This window comes from Marmota flaviventris, chromosome 10 (genome assembly GCF_047511675.1).
Source record: "Marmota flaviventris isolate mMarFla1 chromosome 10, mMarFla1.hap1, whole genome shotgun sequence".
NCBI lineage: Eukaryota > Metazoa > Chordata > Mammalia > Rodentia > Sciuridae > Marmota > Marmota flaviventris.
In genome coordinates this window covers 115,673,300-115,691,118 of record NC_092507.1, presented here as the reverse complement: position 1 = coordinate 115,691,118, position 17,819 = coordinate 115,673,300, and the positions used below count along the sequence as shown (strand labels likewise).

At 38.3% G+C, this 17,819-nt stretch overlaps 1 protein-coding gene across 1 annotated transcript in view; it reads right to left on the bottom strand.

Moving 5' to 3' along the window:
• Spta1 (spectrin alpha, erythrocytic 1) overlaps nucleotides 1-17,819 on the bottom strand; it is a 78,605-nt gene that overhangs the window by 35,044 nt on the left and 25,742 nt on the right. The window contains exons 18-24 of the mRNA XM_027950791.2: nucleotides 17,600-17,722; nucleotides 14,228-14,445; nucleotides 13,257-13,349; nucleotides 4,857-4,994; nucleotides 2,790-2,941; nucleotides 2,072-2,258; nucleotides 562-663 (exon numbers count right to left, since the gene is read on the bottom strand). Of these exons, the coding sequence (XP_027806592.2) occupies nucleotides 562-663; nucleotides 2,072-2,258; nucleotides 2,790-2,941; nucleotides 4,857-4,994; nucleotides 13,257-13,349; nucleotides 14,228-14,445; nucleotides 17,600-17,722 (1,013 nt within the window). The remainder of the gene's footprint in view (nucleotides 1-561; nucleotides 664-2,071; nucleotides 2,259-2,789; nucleotides 2,942-4,856; nucleotides 4,995-13,256; nucleotides 13,350-14,227; nucleotides 14,446-17,599; nucleotides 17,723-17,819) is intronic.

The following is a 17,819-nucleotide window of genomic DNA, read 5'->3' as shown; positions in this document are numbered from 1 at the left end:
ATCAGTTCAAGTGTATGTATTTCAAAATTTTAATTTAAAAGTTATATTTGGGATAGGGATGGAAGGCAAAACTTTATGTTCAGCTTTATGAAACATAGCACAGAAAATTAAAAGAAAATTTAGAGATTTTGCTATCTGACACTCTTGCTTTTCAGATGTGGACACTGAAGATCTCAGAAATGAAATGAGTTGCCCAAGAACACATAGTGAGACAGGGATAGGGCCAGCACTTAAGCTCAGTTTTCCTGATGCCAAATGCAATAGTCTCTAAACTTCCTAAAACTGCTTCTTGAAACTAAATCTCAATTTCTGGTCCCAATACTTTTGTCTTCCTCCCTTCACCAAAACAGTACCGATGTGAGAAAACAGAGGACATTCAGCAAATCATAGTAAACAAACATTCTCTAGTTAAGTTCATTTAGACAACAAAAATGGCTGAACTCCTTGGACCTTTGCTATAGTCAGTTTCACACTGCTGTCCACTCCTGCATATCCTAACTGATCCGTTGACTATTTTACTATTAGAGTAAAATGATGACACCAAGGCCAAATCTCAGTTACCTGCCGAATGTGAGCTCCTTCTGGTGTCAGAAGTTTCTCCCACAGCAGATCATCAGCCACCTTGTTGATGTCCCTTAGCCGAGGCTCATTGGTCTTTAAATCCTGGATGAGAAAATTTGTCCAAAACAGTGTCAATCCTCTTCTCAAAAATATTCCATATCTATCTGTTCATCTTCATATCCATTTGGCTAAGTATTATTAAAACATATAGGTAACCTCACTTACATTACACAAGCTGCTTTCTTCTCAGCTGCCACTGAGAAAATACTCTTAAACTCCCTGACACCCCGTAACTATCAAACATTGCCAAGAGAACTATTATTCATCGGAAGTTAGGAAGCATATCCATCTTCTTAGATTTCTTAAAATCTTCCCCTATATTGAATTTTGCTGTCAGATGTATCTGTACCTGAGTTGTGTAATATTATTTTCTATCCTTATAAATACCTCCATCTTTATAGAATTTCATTGACTGAGTTATGATTTTTCTATATTAAAGGATATTGTAAAACTCATCACAAAGGAGCACACACACTATCTATATACATGCACACACACATACACACACACACATGCACACAATGAGAAATATCATAAGAAAAAGGAAGGAAGGAAGAAAATTATATTCAGTGCTAGGTAAGATAATGTAATAAAAATAAGAGGAAAAAAGGTGATCACAAGATTTTAGCTAGGTAAATACTCAGAAATTTTCTCACTATAAACTCAGGTTGTTCTTCTCTTCTCACCCCAATCTCTGTCCCATGATTAGAATCTCCACAAAGTTTCATCTTAACACCCCATTTCACCCTGGGCATGAAGAATACACTATGATACAGGGCAAGTTTTGAGGAATTCTGGGAGATTGGCACACCCAAGAGGATTTGGGAGTGGCAGAGACTGTAGGCTTGAAAGTTAGAGTAGCTAGTTTCTTCTTCTTTATTTCCTAACCAATGACTAACAACTACAATAAACTGGGGAAGATCTAAATTGTGGAGTTCTCAGTAGCATTGCAGAGAGCATTTAATAAGTATTAAATCAATTAAAGAGTCATGTAGGAGGAGACATAGAATAAAAAGAGATGATGATAAGTCTCAAAAGGTGTCTAGAGAAAGCTCTTCTTTCTTTCCTTTTTTTGAGGGATGGGGGAAGAAGATGGGAAGGGAGGAAGGAAGGAAATAATGTTTGGGTGTTTTTTTTTTATCAACTTGGTTTTCTTTAGACTTTATGACCATAAAGACAATGGTAAAATATTGGGCTGGGATTTTAAATATATTTCTCATCAGCAGTCAAATAATAAGATACCAGGGATTGAACTCAGGGGCACTCAACCCCTGAGCCACATCCCAGCACTATTTTGTATTTTATTTAGACACAGAGTCTCACTTAGTTGCTTAGCACATCACTGTTGCTGAGGCTGGCTTTGAACTCAGGATCCTCCTGCCTCAGCCTCCTGAGCCACTGGGATTATAGGTGTGCACCACCACACCCGGTGATAGCTCCTCTTTCTTACCCTTTGGAATTCATCAAACTTTTTCTGCAGCTCCCAAACATCATCAAGTTCCACTCCAGTGTTTTCTGCTTTTTTCTCTTGAATCCACTCCAGCATGTCCCCTGCCTCATAGGCCAAAAGAAATTCATTATAACGTTGTAGTAGGCGACGTCTGCGTTCTTCTGCCCGATCACAGAGAGAGCGGTACCTGGGTGGAAAAGTTACGGAGATGAGAAAATGGAATAAAAGGTGGAAAAGATACAGAAGAGTAGAGAGTGAAAGAGACAAAAAGGAAAGGAAGAATAAAATCAAAAGATCAGTAAAGGAGTGGGTGAAATAAAGATGGCACAAAATAAAGCATTAGGAGCAGAGAGATAACACAGTATCACATTTAATAACAATGAAAATGTTAGGGACCTGAAAGTATGGCTGGCAACATCCCTTCCTCTTCTATCAAAGTGAAATTCTTACGTGCTGCCTAGATATTAAACAAGTAAACAAAGGCCACATTGGATGTCAGAAGACATTTTATCAACCTTAAAGGAATGAATGGTTTGGGGGATCCCTTTCTCCATATAAAAACTTAAGTGTTTGAAGGATCCTAAGTTTCTTTCCTGTTCTTGAAATCTTTTAATTTGTATCTCTAATCTAACAGATGCAAAATCATGAGAAGAGTGCCTTCATTCAATAGGAACTATTTTGCCAAACATGGTCCATTTCTCCAGCATCCAGAACTCACAGTTCCTCGATCTGCTCCTGGCGCTGGGCGATGCTGCCTGGCTCTTCTCGCCGCCGCTTTGGGACCATGGGGAGCTCATCAGAGGCCAGTTTTCTGACATGGTTTGCTGGGACAAAGCCCTGGTGATCATCAGCTTCAACCTTCCACCAGTCCTGAAGGGAGAACAGATTCCCACTCCTTTTTCAGTTCTTGGGAAACCCACAGACAAGAGAGATTGGACTCTCATAACTAAGTCTTTAGGTACAGGCACAAGCTGGTGGCCAAGAGAAGCTAACCATCACTTATGGGTGGACATGTATTTCCAGAGACCACCAAGAAAGTTACTGTGGAATTTCAGGAATTGCAGAGGTAAGCCCCTGAAATAAAATAATATGGTATTTTATGTCAGACCCTAAACTCTAGGAGGAATTTCAAAAATCAAATCTAGCTCTTCAAATGATGGTGTACTTTTGTTCTCCAGGAATCCAACAAAGTTTCTTGGGGGTGGATCATGTGTATGATAATACTGCACCAAAATTTCTTCTCCCCACCCCACTTCCAGAGGTTCTAACAATTGTCAATTGCCCTGAGATTCATTAATGTAATTTTTTTCTTTTATTTTTTTGTTAGTGGTATTGTACTAACTTCTCTGTAGTTCATTTTCTCAGAGAAAAACGTGGTGAAATAAAGAGGTCTAGGCAAACAGAAAAGGGGGTGGGTGGGCTGGCACACAGTGGATTTTTGTTTTTATTTATTTATTTAGTAGTTGTAGATGGACAGCATACCTTTATTTTATTTGTTTACTTTTATGTGGGGCTAAGGATCCAACCCAGCTCCTCACGCATGCTAGGGAAGCACTCTACCACTGAGCTACAGCCCTGGCCTAAACACGCAGTGTTTTTCATAATGCAGTATTTTGTCTCTCCAAAAACATTCAGAGCAACAATATGCCAAATCCTTTTCTTATGGAGACCTCTTGAAACTTAATTAGATACTAGAATATAAGAATTACTTGACTGCTGATGAGAAATATATTTAAAATCCCAGCCCAATATTTTACCATTGTCTTTATGGTCATAAAGTCTAAAGAAAACCAAGTTAATAAAAAAAAATCATTTCCTTCCTTCCTCCCTTCCCTCCTTTTTTCTTCCTTCCTTCCCTTTTTTACTTTATTCTTTTCTACCAACCTACCCTGAAAATTTTGAACTGCCAGTACATGAACTAATATCTTAAAATCTCTTTCCTTCCTTCCTTCCTTCCTTCCTTCTTTTTTTCTTACAGGTCTTCCTGTTTTGCTCACTCTGGCCTCAAACTGGAAATTACAGGCGCATGCAACCACACCTGGCAAAAGACCCCTCTGTTATCAGGCCTCTCCTGACCCTAGATGTTGGGTCCATCAATAGGAACGCTGGCACAGAGAGGGAACAAGCAAAGAGGTGGGAAGGAAGGGAGAAGTTAGTCCTATAATATCATCCATTTAGGAATTGCCGCCTTAAATATTTGTATGTTAATTATTAACTTCTTTGATTCTTCATTTCTTTCATGAATTTTAGGATTATAACTCACAAGGCTTTAGAGGATGATTTACAATATCTGAAGAAAGTATGCTACTTGGTAAGTTATAAATCATTTAAAAAACAAAGTGATTAAAAATGTTGAAGCTGGGGCTGTGGTTCAGTGGTAGAGCGCTTGCCTAGCATGTGTGAGGCACTGGGATTGAGTCTCAGCACCACGTAAAAATAAATAAATAAAATAAAGGTCTATCAACAATATATTTATATATATATATAAATGTTGAGGCTGGACATGTTGGTGTAAACCTGTAATCCGAATGACTCAGGAGGCTAAGGCAGAAGGACCACAAGTTCAAGGTGAGCCTGGGCTCAATATTAAAAAGAAAAAGAAATGAGATTGTAGCACAGTGGTAGAGCTTCTGCTTCGCATGCACAAGGCACTGGGTTTAATCCCCAGGACTGAAAAAAAAAAAGTTGAGTGGTAAAAATATGATTATCTGGTTATCTGGCAAGGTTAGGAGAAGGGCTATGAAAAAGCCACTTCACTGATAGAAATAAGGTTAGGACAAGTCACCTTGTTGATGGAACTGAGCAGAGTTAACACATCGTTCTTCTTCATGGTGACCTCTCGATGGCTGCGGGCCTGGAAGTCAAATAAAGCCAAAACCCTTGATTCTTGAGCAGCATCCTCCACGGGTGCAGCCTGTTGTTGCTGAGGGAAAAAAAAGGGGGTGGGGGACAGATGTCAGTCATGCATTGGAAGCATCTCCCTGTGGAACCTCCCAGTGATGGGCACTCCCTGGGGCCTCACAGGAGGAGAAAGTCTGGAACCTCTTATGTGGCTGCCAGAGGTTAAAATACGTGGTTTCCAGAAATACTGTAACACTTACCAAGAGACCAGCAGGTTGGGGAATACGAACTCAGAGTGAACAAGAGAAACATCTAGTCTCAGAAATATTAAATGTTTTAAGCCAGGGTTCCTAATGTGCTCCTTAAGTAGACCAGTAGAGGATCAGGAAGGGGGATGGGAAGGAAAGAGGAGGTACTGGGCAACAAAATGGACCAAATTATGTTACCTGTCTATGCCAATGTATCACAATGAATTCCACTATTTTATATATAACTTGAGTGGTAAAAATATGATTATCTGGTTATTTGTGCATTATAATTATACATAATTGGGTTCATTAATGCATAGAACATAATTTACTCCATTTTATCATGCACCAATTTAAACAGTAGAAAGACAAGAAGGCCCCAATGGATTATACACATTGACATTTTAGAAAATTGTGTGACAAAGTTAAAGACCCACTTCCTGTCATCTGTCTGTTGACCTGATGTGCAGAATCTGTCTTGTGTCTGGTCCCAGTGTATGAATCCCAAGCCTCTCATTAGAAGAGATTCTTTGAATGTAAGAAGCGTGTCTCATTCTTTTTCTCCAGTACCCAGAGGAGACACTGATTCTATCATTCACTTGATTGGAATTCATCGCCCTTCACAACGCTCCCTTTCACCTCTGCCCTCGCTGTTCACACATTCTCAGCCAATCTCCATTTCCCAAATACACTTATATAATTCTTTCGCTCCTCAGTGTATCCACCCTCATGGTTTATGAACTAAATGTCATTAGCAGGAAAATGGATGGAATTTGAGGACTATATGTTTTTTTCTCCTATGTGAAAGCTAGAGATAAAAAAGGGGATAAAAAGTGGGGGAAGGATCTCATGAAATCAGACAGGAGATGAGTAGAGGAGAAAGGGAACCAGGAAGAAGGGAAGGAAAGGTGAGGTACTGAGAAACAAAATTGACCAGATTGTGTTATATGCATATACAAATATGTTGCGATGAATTCCACTAGTATATGTAGTCATAATTCGCCAGTTTAAAAAATTCACTAAAGAAAGACTCAGAAATATGGTACATACACACATTGGAGTTGGACTTAGCTATGAAAAGAATCGAATTATGACATTTGCTGGTCAACGGATGGAACTGGAGAATGTCATGCTCAATGAAATAAGCCAGACCCAGAAAGCCAAAGGTCAAATATTTTCTCTCATATGGAGAAGCGAGAGTAAAATAAGAATTTTTTTAAAGAGATCACATGAAAATAGAAAGAAGAATAGTGGAATAGAGGGAAGGGGGTTAACAGGGGGGGAGAGATTGGAAAGAAGAGGAACTTCAAAATGAAATTGACCAAATTATGTTATGTGCCATGTATGAATATATCACAGGGAATTCCACTTTATAAATATAAGGCACCAATTTAGAAATAATTAATGAAAGGAAGGATAATAGAGTAGAGGAAAGGGATCAGGAAGGGCAGAGGGGAGGGGAAAAGGTAGTACTGGGGATTGAAAGGGAGTAAATTATGTTCTATGCATTAATGAATATGTCAAAATGAACCCAATTATGCATAACTATAATGCACTAATAAATAACTTAAGTAACTTTAAGACTATATAGCCTTCTTGTCTGCATAGGAAACCTCCCATTTCATAAAACAAACAAACAAACAAAAAATTCAGATAAAATGGCTCACCTCAGCTACAAAAAAATTTCTCTCTTCCAGCACTCCTGTTTCGGGAAACAGAAGATTCCTTTCTTTGGGACTTTGTGTGTGTGTGTGTGTGTGTGTGTGTGTGTGTTCCATCTGCACTATGTGCACTTAATTATTTAAATTTCTGGCCTTCTAATGAAGTGTAAATTTATTGCAAGTCAGTATTACTTTTTGTTCATACTTGCAGATGGTAGACCTTTAATAAGCATTGTCACCAAAAAAAAAAAAAAAAAACTAATAAAGGAAAGAAAAGAGTTAAGGAGGAAGATAAAAAGGAACAGAGGCAAACAAAGAAGAAAGGAAGAGAGAGGGGGAGGGAGGAAGGAAAGGAATAGTATTAAAAGGAGGAATGAGGAAAGTCAAAACCAGGTATCAATGAACACAAAATAAATAAAGTTTATCCAAAGCTTCTTTTGGAGGCAGACCTACAACAGACTGGCGGATCAGGCCCAGGAGCCTGCCGGCGTGGTACAAACACCACCCTAATTGGAGTAGTGGCAGAGCAGAGTCGCCGCCTGTGCCAGGAACAGGCCCAGCGTCCTGCAGGCGGGGTAGTCACGATACCCCAATTGGAGTAGGGGCAGAGCAGAGCCTCCACCCGTGCCCGAAAGGTGGGCAGATCTGCGACCGACCAGCGGGACAGGCCCAGTGGCCTGCCGGTACGACAGACACGTCACCCCATTTGCAGTAGGGGCAGAGTAGAGCCGCCGCCCGCGCCTGCAGGGTAGGCAAACCTGCAACCGACCGGCGGATCAGGCCCGGTGGCCTGCCGGCGTGGTACACTCGTCACCCCAATTGGAGTAGGGGCAGAACAGAGCCGCCGCCAGCGCCCAGAACAGGCCCAGTGACCTGCCGGCGTGGTAGCCACGACACCCCAATTGGAATAAGGAGAGAGCAGAGCCGCCGCCCGCACCTACAGGAAAGATACGCAAGCAGTATGAAAAGACAAGGAAAGAAAGGACCACAAGCAATGCAGGTCAACACAACTTTAGACGAGGTAACAGCTGCAGCAGATGGAATGTCAGATAAAGAATTCAGGATATACATGCTTCAGATGATCTGGAGTATCAAGGAAGACATAAACAGCAAAATCAGACAATGAAAGATCACTTCGACAACGAATTACGCAAACAAATCCAGGAAGCAAAGGATCAACTATACAGGGAGATAGAGGTTATAAAAAACAAACAAACAGAAATCCTAGAAATGCAGGAAGCAATAAACCAACTTAAAAACTCAATGGAGAATACTACCAGCAGAGTAGAACACTTAGAAGATAGAACATCAGACAATGAAGACAAAGTATTTCAACTGGAAAAGAACATAGACAGCTCAGCAAGACTGTTAAGAAACCATGAGCAGAACATCCAAGAAATATGGGATAACATTAAGAGACCAAACTTAAGAGTCATTGGGATACAGGAAGGTACAGAGCTCCAAACCAAAGGAATGAGAAGTCTATTCAATGAAATAATACAAGAAAACTTCCCAGACTTGAAGAATGAGACAGAATCCCAAATCCTAGAAGCCTACAGGACACCGAATGTGCAAAATCATAAGAGATCCACACCTAGACACATTATAATGAAGATGCCCAACATACAGAATAAGGAGAGAATTTTAAAAGCTACAAGAGAAAGGAAGCAGATTACATTTAGGGGTAAGCCAATCAGGATAACAGCTGATCTTTCAACACAGACTCTGAAAGCTAGAAGATCCTGGAATAACATATTTCAAACACTGAAAGAAAATGGGTTCCAACCAAGAATTGTGTATCCAGCGAAATTAAGCTTCAGGATGGAGGATGAAATTAAAACCTTCCACGATAAACAAAAGTTTAAAGAATTCGCAGCTAGAAAACCATCTCTTCAAAACATCCTCGCCAAAGCATTACAGGAAGAGGAAATGGAAAATAACAATGAAAACCAACAGTGGGAGGTAGGACAGTAAAGGGGGGGGGGATAATCAAAGAGGAAAACAAACCATGTTTAGTAACAGAAATAAACAAATATGGCTGGAAGAACAACCCATATCTCAATAATAACCCTAAATGTTAATGGCTTAAACTCACCAATCAAGAGACACAGGCTAGTAGAATGGATCACAAAACAAGACCCAACAATATGCTGCCTACAGGAGACGCATTTGATAGGAAAAGACATACATAGGCTGAAGGTGAAAGGTTGGGAAAAATCATATCACTCATATGGACTTCGGAAACAAGCAGGAGTGTCCATACTCATATCAAATAAAATAGATTTCAAGCCAAAGTTAATCAAAAGAGATAAAGAGGGACACTACATACTGCTTAAGGGAACCATACACCAACAAGACATAACAATCATAAATATTTATGCCCCAAACAATGGTGCAGCTATGTTCGTCAAACAAACTCTTCTCAAGTTCAAGAGTCTAATAGACCACCATACCATAATCATGGGAGACTTCAACATACCTCTCTCGCCACTGGACAGATCTTCCAAACAAAAGTTGAATAAGGAAACTATAGAACTCAATAACACTATTAATAACCTAGACCTAATTGACATATATAGAATATACCACCCAACATCAAGCAGTTACACTTTTTTCTCAGCAGCACATGGATCCTTCTCAAAAATAGATCATATATTATGTCACAGGGCAACTCTTAGACAATATAAAGGAGTAGAGATAATACCATGCATCTTATCTGATCATAATGGAATGAAACTGAAAATCAACGATAAAAGAAGGAAGGAAAAAGCATACATCACTTGGAGAATGAACAATAGGGTACTGAATGATCAATGGGTTATAGAAGACATCAAGAAGGAAATTAAAAAATTCTTAGAGATAAATGAAAACACAGACACAACATATCGGAATCTATGGGACACATTGAAAGCAGTTCTAAGAGGAAAATTCATTGCTTGGAGTTCATTCCTTAAAAAAAGAAAAAACCAACAAATAAATGATCTCATACTTCATCTCAAAATCCTTGAAAAAGAAGAGCAAAACAACAGCAAAAGAAGTAGAAGGCAAGAAATTATTAAAATCAGAGCTGAAATTAATGAAATCGAAACAAAAGAAACAATTGAAAAAATTGACAAAACTAAAAGTTGGTTCTTTGAAAAAATAAACAAAATCGACAGACCCTTAGCGATGCTAGCGAAGAGAAGAAGAGAGAGAACTCAAATTACTAGCATACGGGATGAAAAAGGCAATATCACAACAGACACTTCAGAAATACAGAAGATAATCAAAAACTATTTTGAATCCTTATACTCCAACAAATTAGAAGATAGTGAAGGCATAGATAAATTTCTTAAGTCATATGATCCGCCCAGATTGAGTCAGGAGGATATAGAAAACCTAAACAGACCAATATCAATTGAGGAAATAGAAGAAAGCATAAAAAGACTACCAACTAAGAAAAGCCCAGGTACAGATGGGTATACAGCAGAATTTTACAAAACCTTTAAAGAAGAACTAATACCAATACTTTTCAAGCTACTTCAGGAAATAGAAAAGGAGGGAGAACTTCCAAATTCATTCTATGAGGCCAACATCACCCTGATACCTAAACCAGACAAAGACACTTCAAAGAAAGAAAACTACAGACCAATATCTCTAATGAACCTAGATGCAAAAATCCTCAATAAAATTCTGGCGAATCGGATACAAAAACATATCAAAAAAATTGTACACCATGATCAAGTAGGATTCATCCCTGTGATGCAAGGCTGGTTCAATATACGGAAATCAATAAATGTTATTCACCACATCAATAGACTTAAAAATAAGAACCATATGATCATCTCCATAGATGTGGAAAAAGCATTTGACAAAGTACAGCATCCCTTTATGTTCAAAACTCTAGAAAAACTAGGGATAACAGGAACATACCTCAATATTGTAAAAGCAATCTATGCTAAGCCTCAGGCTAGCATCATTCTGAATGGAGAAAAACTGAAGGCATTCCCTCTAAAATCTGGAACTAGACAGGGATGCCCTCTCTCTCCACTTCTGTTCAACATAGTTCTCGAAACACTGGCCAGAGCAAGTAGACAGACGAAAGAAATTAAAGGCATAAAAATAGGAAAAGAAGAACTTAAATTATCACTATTTGCAGATGATATGATTCTATACCTAGCAGACCCAAAAGGCTCTACAAAGAAACTATTAGAGCTAATAAATGAATTCAGCAAAGTGGCAGGATATAAAATCAACACGCATAAATCAAAGGCATTCCTGTATATCAGCGACAAATCCTCTGAAATGGAAATGAGGACAACCACTCCATTCAAAATATCTTCAAAAAAAATAAAATACTTGGGAATCAACCTAACAAAAGAGGTGAAAGACTTATACAATGAAAACTACAGAACCCTAAAGAGAGAAATAGAAGAAGATCTTAGAAGATGGAAAAATATACCCTGTTCATGGATAGGCAGAACTAACATCATCAAAATGGCGATATTACCAAAAGTTCTCTATAGGTTTAATGCAATGCCAATCAAAATCCCAACGGCATTTCTTGTAGAAATAGAGAAAGCAATCATGAAATTCATATGGAAAAATAAAAGACCCAGAATAGCAAAAACAATGCTAAGCAGGAAGTGTGAATCAGGCGGTATAGCGATACCAGACTTCAAACTATACTACAGAGCAATAGTAACAAAAACAGCATGGTACTGGTACCAAAACAGGCGGGTGGACCAATGGTACAGAATAGAGGACACAGAAACCAATCCACAAAACTACAACTATCTTATATTTGATAAAGGGGCTAAAAGCATGCAATGGAGGAAGGATAGCATCTTCAACAAATGGTGCTGGGAAAACTGGAAATCCATATGCAACAAAATGAAACTGAATCCCTTTCTCTCGCCATGCACAAAAGTGAATTCAAAATGGATCAAGGAGCTTGATATCAAATCAGAGACGCGCCGTCTGATAGAAGAAAAAGTTGGCTACGATCTACAGTCGGTGGGCTCGGGCTCCAAATTCCTCAATAGGACACCCATAGCACAAAAGTTAATAACTAGAATCAACAAATGGGACTTACTCAAACTAAAAAGTTTTTTCTCAGCAAAAGAAACAATAAGAGAGGTAAATAGGGAGCCTACACCCTGGGAACAAATCTTTACTCCTCACACTTCAGATAGAGCCCTAATATCCAGAGTATACAAAGAACTCAAAAAATTAGACAATAAGAAAACAAACAACCCAATCAACAAATGGGCCAAGGACCTGAACAGACACTTCTCAGAGGAGGACATACAATCAATCAACAAGTACATGAAAAAATGCTCAACATCTCTAGCTGTCAGAGAAATGCAAATCAAAACCACCCTAAGATACCATCTCACTCCAGTAAGATTGGCAGCCATTAGGAAGTCAAACAACAAGTGCTGGCGAGGATGTGGGGAAAAGGGTACACTTGTACATTGCTGGTGGGACTGCAGATTGGTGCAGCCAATTTGGAAAGCAGTATGGAGATTTCTTGGAAAGCTGGGAATGGAGCCACCATTTGACCCAGCTATTCCCCTTCTTGGTCTATTCCCTAAAGACCTAAAAAGAGCATGCTACAGGGACACTGCTACATCGATGTTCATAGCAGCACAGTTCACAATAGCAAGACTGTAGAACCAACCTAGATGCCCTTCAATAGACTAATGGATAAAAAAAATGTGGCATTTATACACAATGGAGTATTACTCTGCATTAAAAAATGACAAAATCATAGAATTTACAGGGAAATGGATGGCATTAGAGCAGATTATGCTAAGTGAAGCTAGCCAATCCCTAAAAAACAAATGCCAAATGTCTTCTTTGATATAAGGAGAGTAACTATGAACAGTGTAGGGACGAAGAACAGGAGAAGAAGATTAACATTTAACAGGGATGAGAGGTGGGAGGGAAAGGGAGAGAGAAGGAAAATTGCATGGTAATGGAAGGAGACCCTCAGGGTTATACAGTGGAGGAGGTAGAGAGAGAGGAGGGGAGGGGAGGGGAGAGGTGGGGAGGGGGGAGGGTGGAGGATGGGAAAGGCAGTGGAGCACAACAGACACTAGTATGGCAATTTGTAAATCAATGGATGTGTAACTGATGTGATTCTGCAATCTGTGTATGGGGTGAAGGTGGGAGTTCATAACCCACTTGAATCAAAGTGTGGAATATGATATGTCAAGAAATTTGTAATGTTTTGAACAACCCACAATAAAAAATTAAAAAAAAAAAAAAAAAAAAAGCTTCTTTTGGACTAAACCTCTGTAGATGTTACATTTCCTGCCTAATGGGATTATAGAATTTTTTTATTTTGTTTGCAACCCCAGGAGGGTTGTAGGAAGTAAAATCAGTGATAAGAAAATCCCTTTGCTTCTGTGGTGAGGAACATGATTCTTGCCGTCTCGAAGTCCTTCTTACCTGGCAGGCTTCTGCCTGATCCCGTAGCGCTTGCATACTATTGTCAAATGCATTGAGATCAACCAAGAAGGCTTCATGCTTCTTGAGGAGAGCCTGTATTTATTGATGAGAAGATCATCAGAACAAATGTAGCAGGAACACTAACCACATCAGGAAGATGCATTTACTTCTGTTGTTTTGAATTACACTGATAGCCTTAAATCTTGGGAAGAGCCACTTTCTATTGTGGAGTTCTTTTTAATCCTAAATTTTCAAGACTCAAGAAAATGGGAATTAATAAATAATAATTTCAATATATTTGCTAAATATATTTTTGTGTGCTCCATCTGCACTATGTGCACTTAATTATTTAAATTTCTGGCCTTCTAAATTTGCACATGTATTAACCCACACATCACAGCTGAAAGACAGTGACAATAATTATGTTACCTTGTAGGATAAGCATCAGCATAACTTTAAACTCACATTTCAATTAGTTCTAGGGCTTAGGTTTGTAAAACACTATATTGATTTCCTGTGGGACAATAAACAAAATGGATATAAAGAGTTATTATGATCTTTGAGGTTCTTTTTGCCCCATGTGCCTGTATGACTTTTATATTTAAATAAAGAAATAAAGATGCCTATATCAGAAAACCATGGTTGCTTTATGAAAGTTTGATTTTAGTTATGAGCAGTTTCAGAATAGGACCAAGATAAGTATAGATCTTTGGTCGCACCTTTTGGGTTTAGATATTCTCCAAAAAATCTATAAATCTCTAGAGCATTAGAAAAATGTGGTACATCTTTTGAGATCCCTGCTAACTCTGAGGGTATCTTAGCAGATGAAAGCCAAAGGTGATCATTCTGGAAAGCCCAAATAATCAAGCAGAACCTTTATTTGACCCATAATATGAAAAAACCCTACATTAGTAATTTGGTAGCATTTGGTGATTATTCACTAGACAATGTTCACCCCACCCCTGCCTTACCCCAGCAGCTTCTTCATCAGCTCCGTAGTTAGTGTTGTCCACAATAGGCTCCTTCTCTCTGATCCATGCTTCTGCTTCATGCAGGTCAGCCAGGTACTGTTGGAACTGGACATTGGCCTCAAGATCATTCTGCCTTCTCTTAGCTCGAGCATTGAGAGATTCCATATTCTTGTTCAAACTGTCAACCCTAGAGCTGACATCTTCTGCAGCAAAATGTCCTGTGGAGTAGTTATAGAAAAGGTGAGGATGACCCTCATGAATGTCTTCCATACTCTAGTCTTTCCCATATGGGGAAATAAAGGGAGGACTGCGAAGGGTGCTGAATTTAGTCAATGTCAAACTTTTCAAAAATTCTCTGGAAAATGGAAAGTCCAAAGTGAGATGAGCAGCTAAGTCTAACAAGTGTGTATACGTGGTGGTAAATGGGTTGGTATAGTCTAACCAATACAGATCTGAAAAGAAAACACCCATGTGTAGTTTTTACTCAGAGTATCAAAAGTGTGTCTTCTCTAGTCTAAACAGAAAAATCAACAGACTTCTATTTCTGTCCATAGGGATTTATTATAGGAATTGCACTTCCACCTTAAACAATCAGAAAACAGGAAAAACGTATTATATACAGTGATTTTCATGTAAGGTGTAAAGAAATGAAAGAAAGAAGATAGATCTTACTATTGCTGTAGGTTATGCCCTCAGCAGTTTGGGGGCTGGAGTGGTAGGAGAGCTAAAATGGAAACTCATAGTCAAACTGAATTGAGAAAACAGAGAGAGGAGTTTGTAAAAGACAAGACAATTAGAATTTGTGAGGCAGAGCACTAAAAAGAAGGGTGCTGAACAAAGATGGAGCTTTGGAATCGTGAAGAAAAGTCCCTCAAGTATCTGACTGATTACTTTTTTGCACACATGTGAAAGGAATTTCCTAAAGGGTAGGGAAAGAATGACTTAAAAACCAAACAACTCCTAGAGCTCACATAATGCAGGAAGTAATTAAACTACAAGACAGCAAAGTGAAAAGGTATTGTAACACATGAGTTGAATCTTTAGAAGGGTAATATCTTAGTATTAGACTAATTTGTGTGTTAGTCATAAGATAAAGTCTGTCCTGCAAGAACCACAACAAAGCAGACCTAAGAAGCTCAATGTTTCTTTCCAAGCCAAGGAAACAAAGAAAACCAACTGAATTTACAATATAACCCAACTGAGGAAAACCAGTGATAAAGAGAAAAGCTTAAAAGAGTTGGGGGGGAAATGGGGCCATCACATACAGAGAAATAGAGATAACAATGACAGCAGATTTATCTCATCAGAAACCACAAGTCAGAAGACAGTGTGGCAGCCTCTTTAAAGAGGCTCTGAAAGAAAGAAATCATTAGCCAAGAATGTCATGTGGTGAAAATATGTTCCAAAAGGAGAGCAAAATAAATGTGTGCAGATGAACAAAAGCCAAGAGATTTCATAGTTAGCAGACCTGCACTACAAGTTCATAAAGCAGAAGAAAATGATACACATGAAATATTTACCTATACAAAGACTGAGGTACACTGGAAACGACAAATACATTAGTAATTTTTTTTTTCATTTTTGAATCTTATGCAGAGCTAGTGGCATATCCAAGCAAAATAATGAAAAGCAATATGGTATTTATAACATAAATAAATTTAAAATGTGTGATACCAGGAGCACCAAGGATAAATGGGGAAATGGAGTATCCATTTAAGGGTGTTGTATTACACATGAAATAATGTGATAGAATTTGAAGTGAGGCTATCATAATTTAAAGATCTATATTTTAAATCCTAGAGCAATGACTCTCAAATATTTTCTCTTAGAATGCACAACTTTAATGAGGACACTAAACCACTTTTGCTCACACTCCTACTTATTGAAAGTTACTATATGAGAAATCAAAATAGAAAATGTTGAGACTCAAAAAATATACAAACATGTATTCTGGTAGATGTTTGGGCAATGATATCCACGCACATCTTGCATAGGCTCTGGAAACTTCATATATGCCAATAAAAGAAGATGTGTGAGAAAAAAAATAACATCTTAGCATTATTCCAAAGTATCCTGACAATGTGCACTCTCTGAAAGTATCTCCAGCACCACAAACCACAACTGGAAAATATCTGCACTACAATAAACACATCCTCGCACAAAACAGAACTGTACCTACTAGGCCAACATGGGGATTAAAGTGAATTCATAATAAATACAGAAATAATTCCAGGAGGACAGAAACTGATGGGCAAAGAGGGACATGATGGCAAGATGCTAGATTTAAACGCAGCCATCATGATAACTGTGAAGTGTATATGTTGTAAACACTTGGATTAAAATGGAGAGCATGCCAGATTATACAGAATACGCAAGGCCTAACTAAGCAAAGAGATCAAGAAACAGATACCATCCTAAAACTAACCAAAAGACATCTCAAGTGTCTCTATTAAAAACACAATAAGTCAATTTCAGAATAAGGAACATCACCAGGAATAAAGATGAACATTTCATAATGTAAAGATTTAAATTAATCAAAAAGGCAGAATGATCCTAAATATATATGATAACAGAGCTTCAAAATACATACATACATAAAACAAACTGACAGAAGAAAAAAAATTAGTTCCCAATTACAGTCAGATATTTAGAGCAATAAAAGGTGAGTTTGTATAGTAACATACAAACCCCAAACCCCAAATTTGTCAATTTTAATCACTCAATGGGGATCTGAATTTGTCTTAGCAAAGTTTCTTTTAACCTATACTTTTGAAAACTAGACACTGGGTAGCAGAAATGGATTCTTCAAGCAGCAAAGGGAAAATCTCAGTTTAATCTGCATTGCTTATACTCTACCTGGCCTATGATGTTCAAGTATGAACATCATATTTCAATAGCAGATGTTTCTGAATATGGAAAAACAGAATGAGGAGAGTCATTAAAAACTATATAAAGTGAAAAGTTCAAAGAAATGTCACTGTTTACCATTAAGATAATAAGACACTGGGAACCTAAATCTTCACAGAACTGGAAGCTAGTACTTGGGAAAAGGTCTTAACAGATTTTGTAACTTAGGTTCTTGAGTTCTGTAACTTTTACAGAGAAGCATATTGATGATTAGGGTATTTTAATAATTTTGGCTTTATAAAAAGAATGGGGATCAGAGGATGAGGTTGGGAGATTTCTAATACTGGCAATACGCAAACAAAGCTGTATATCATCTGTCAGAAATTTCTAAAAGGAATTTCTGCATCGAGTGGGAAAATGGATCAGTTATTTTAAAATTTCCTTGAAGCTCTAAGACTGTATAAGCCTCTTTCCACGGGTCTGGTCCAGTGATATTTCAGCCAACTCCATATGAATCGTGCATACCTTCCTGTACCATTTTGTTTCCCCGCTCTGTTATCACTTGGATGCGTGGCTCATGGATGGCAATGTCTGCCAAGATGACTTGGTGCCTGTTCAGAAGATTTTTGGCTGCAACTAAGTCCTTGCCTATAGGGAAAAACAAAATTAAAGTTGGGGATTATCCTAGCATATGAAAGGAATTTATAAAAAGTGACTCACCTGTTGCCTGACATTAACATTTCAC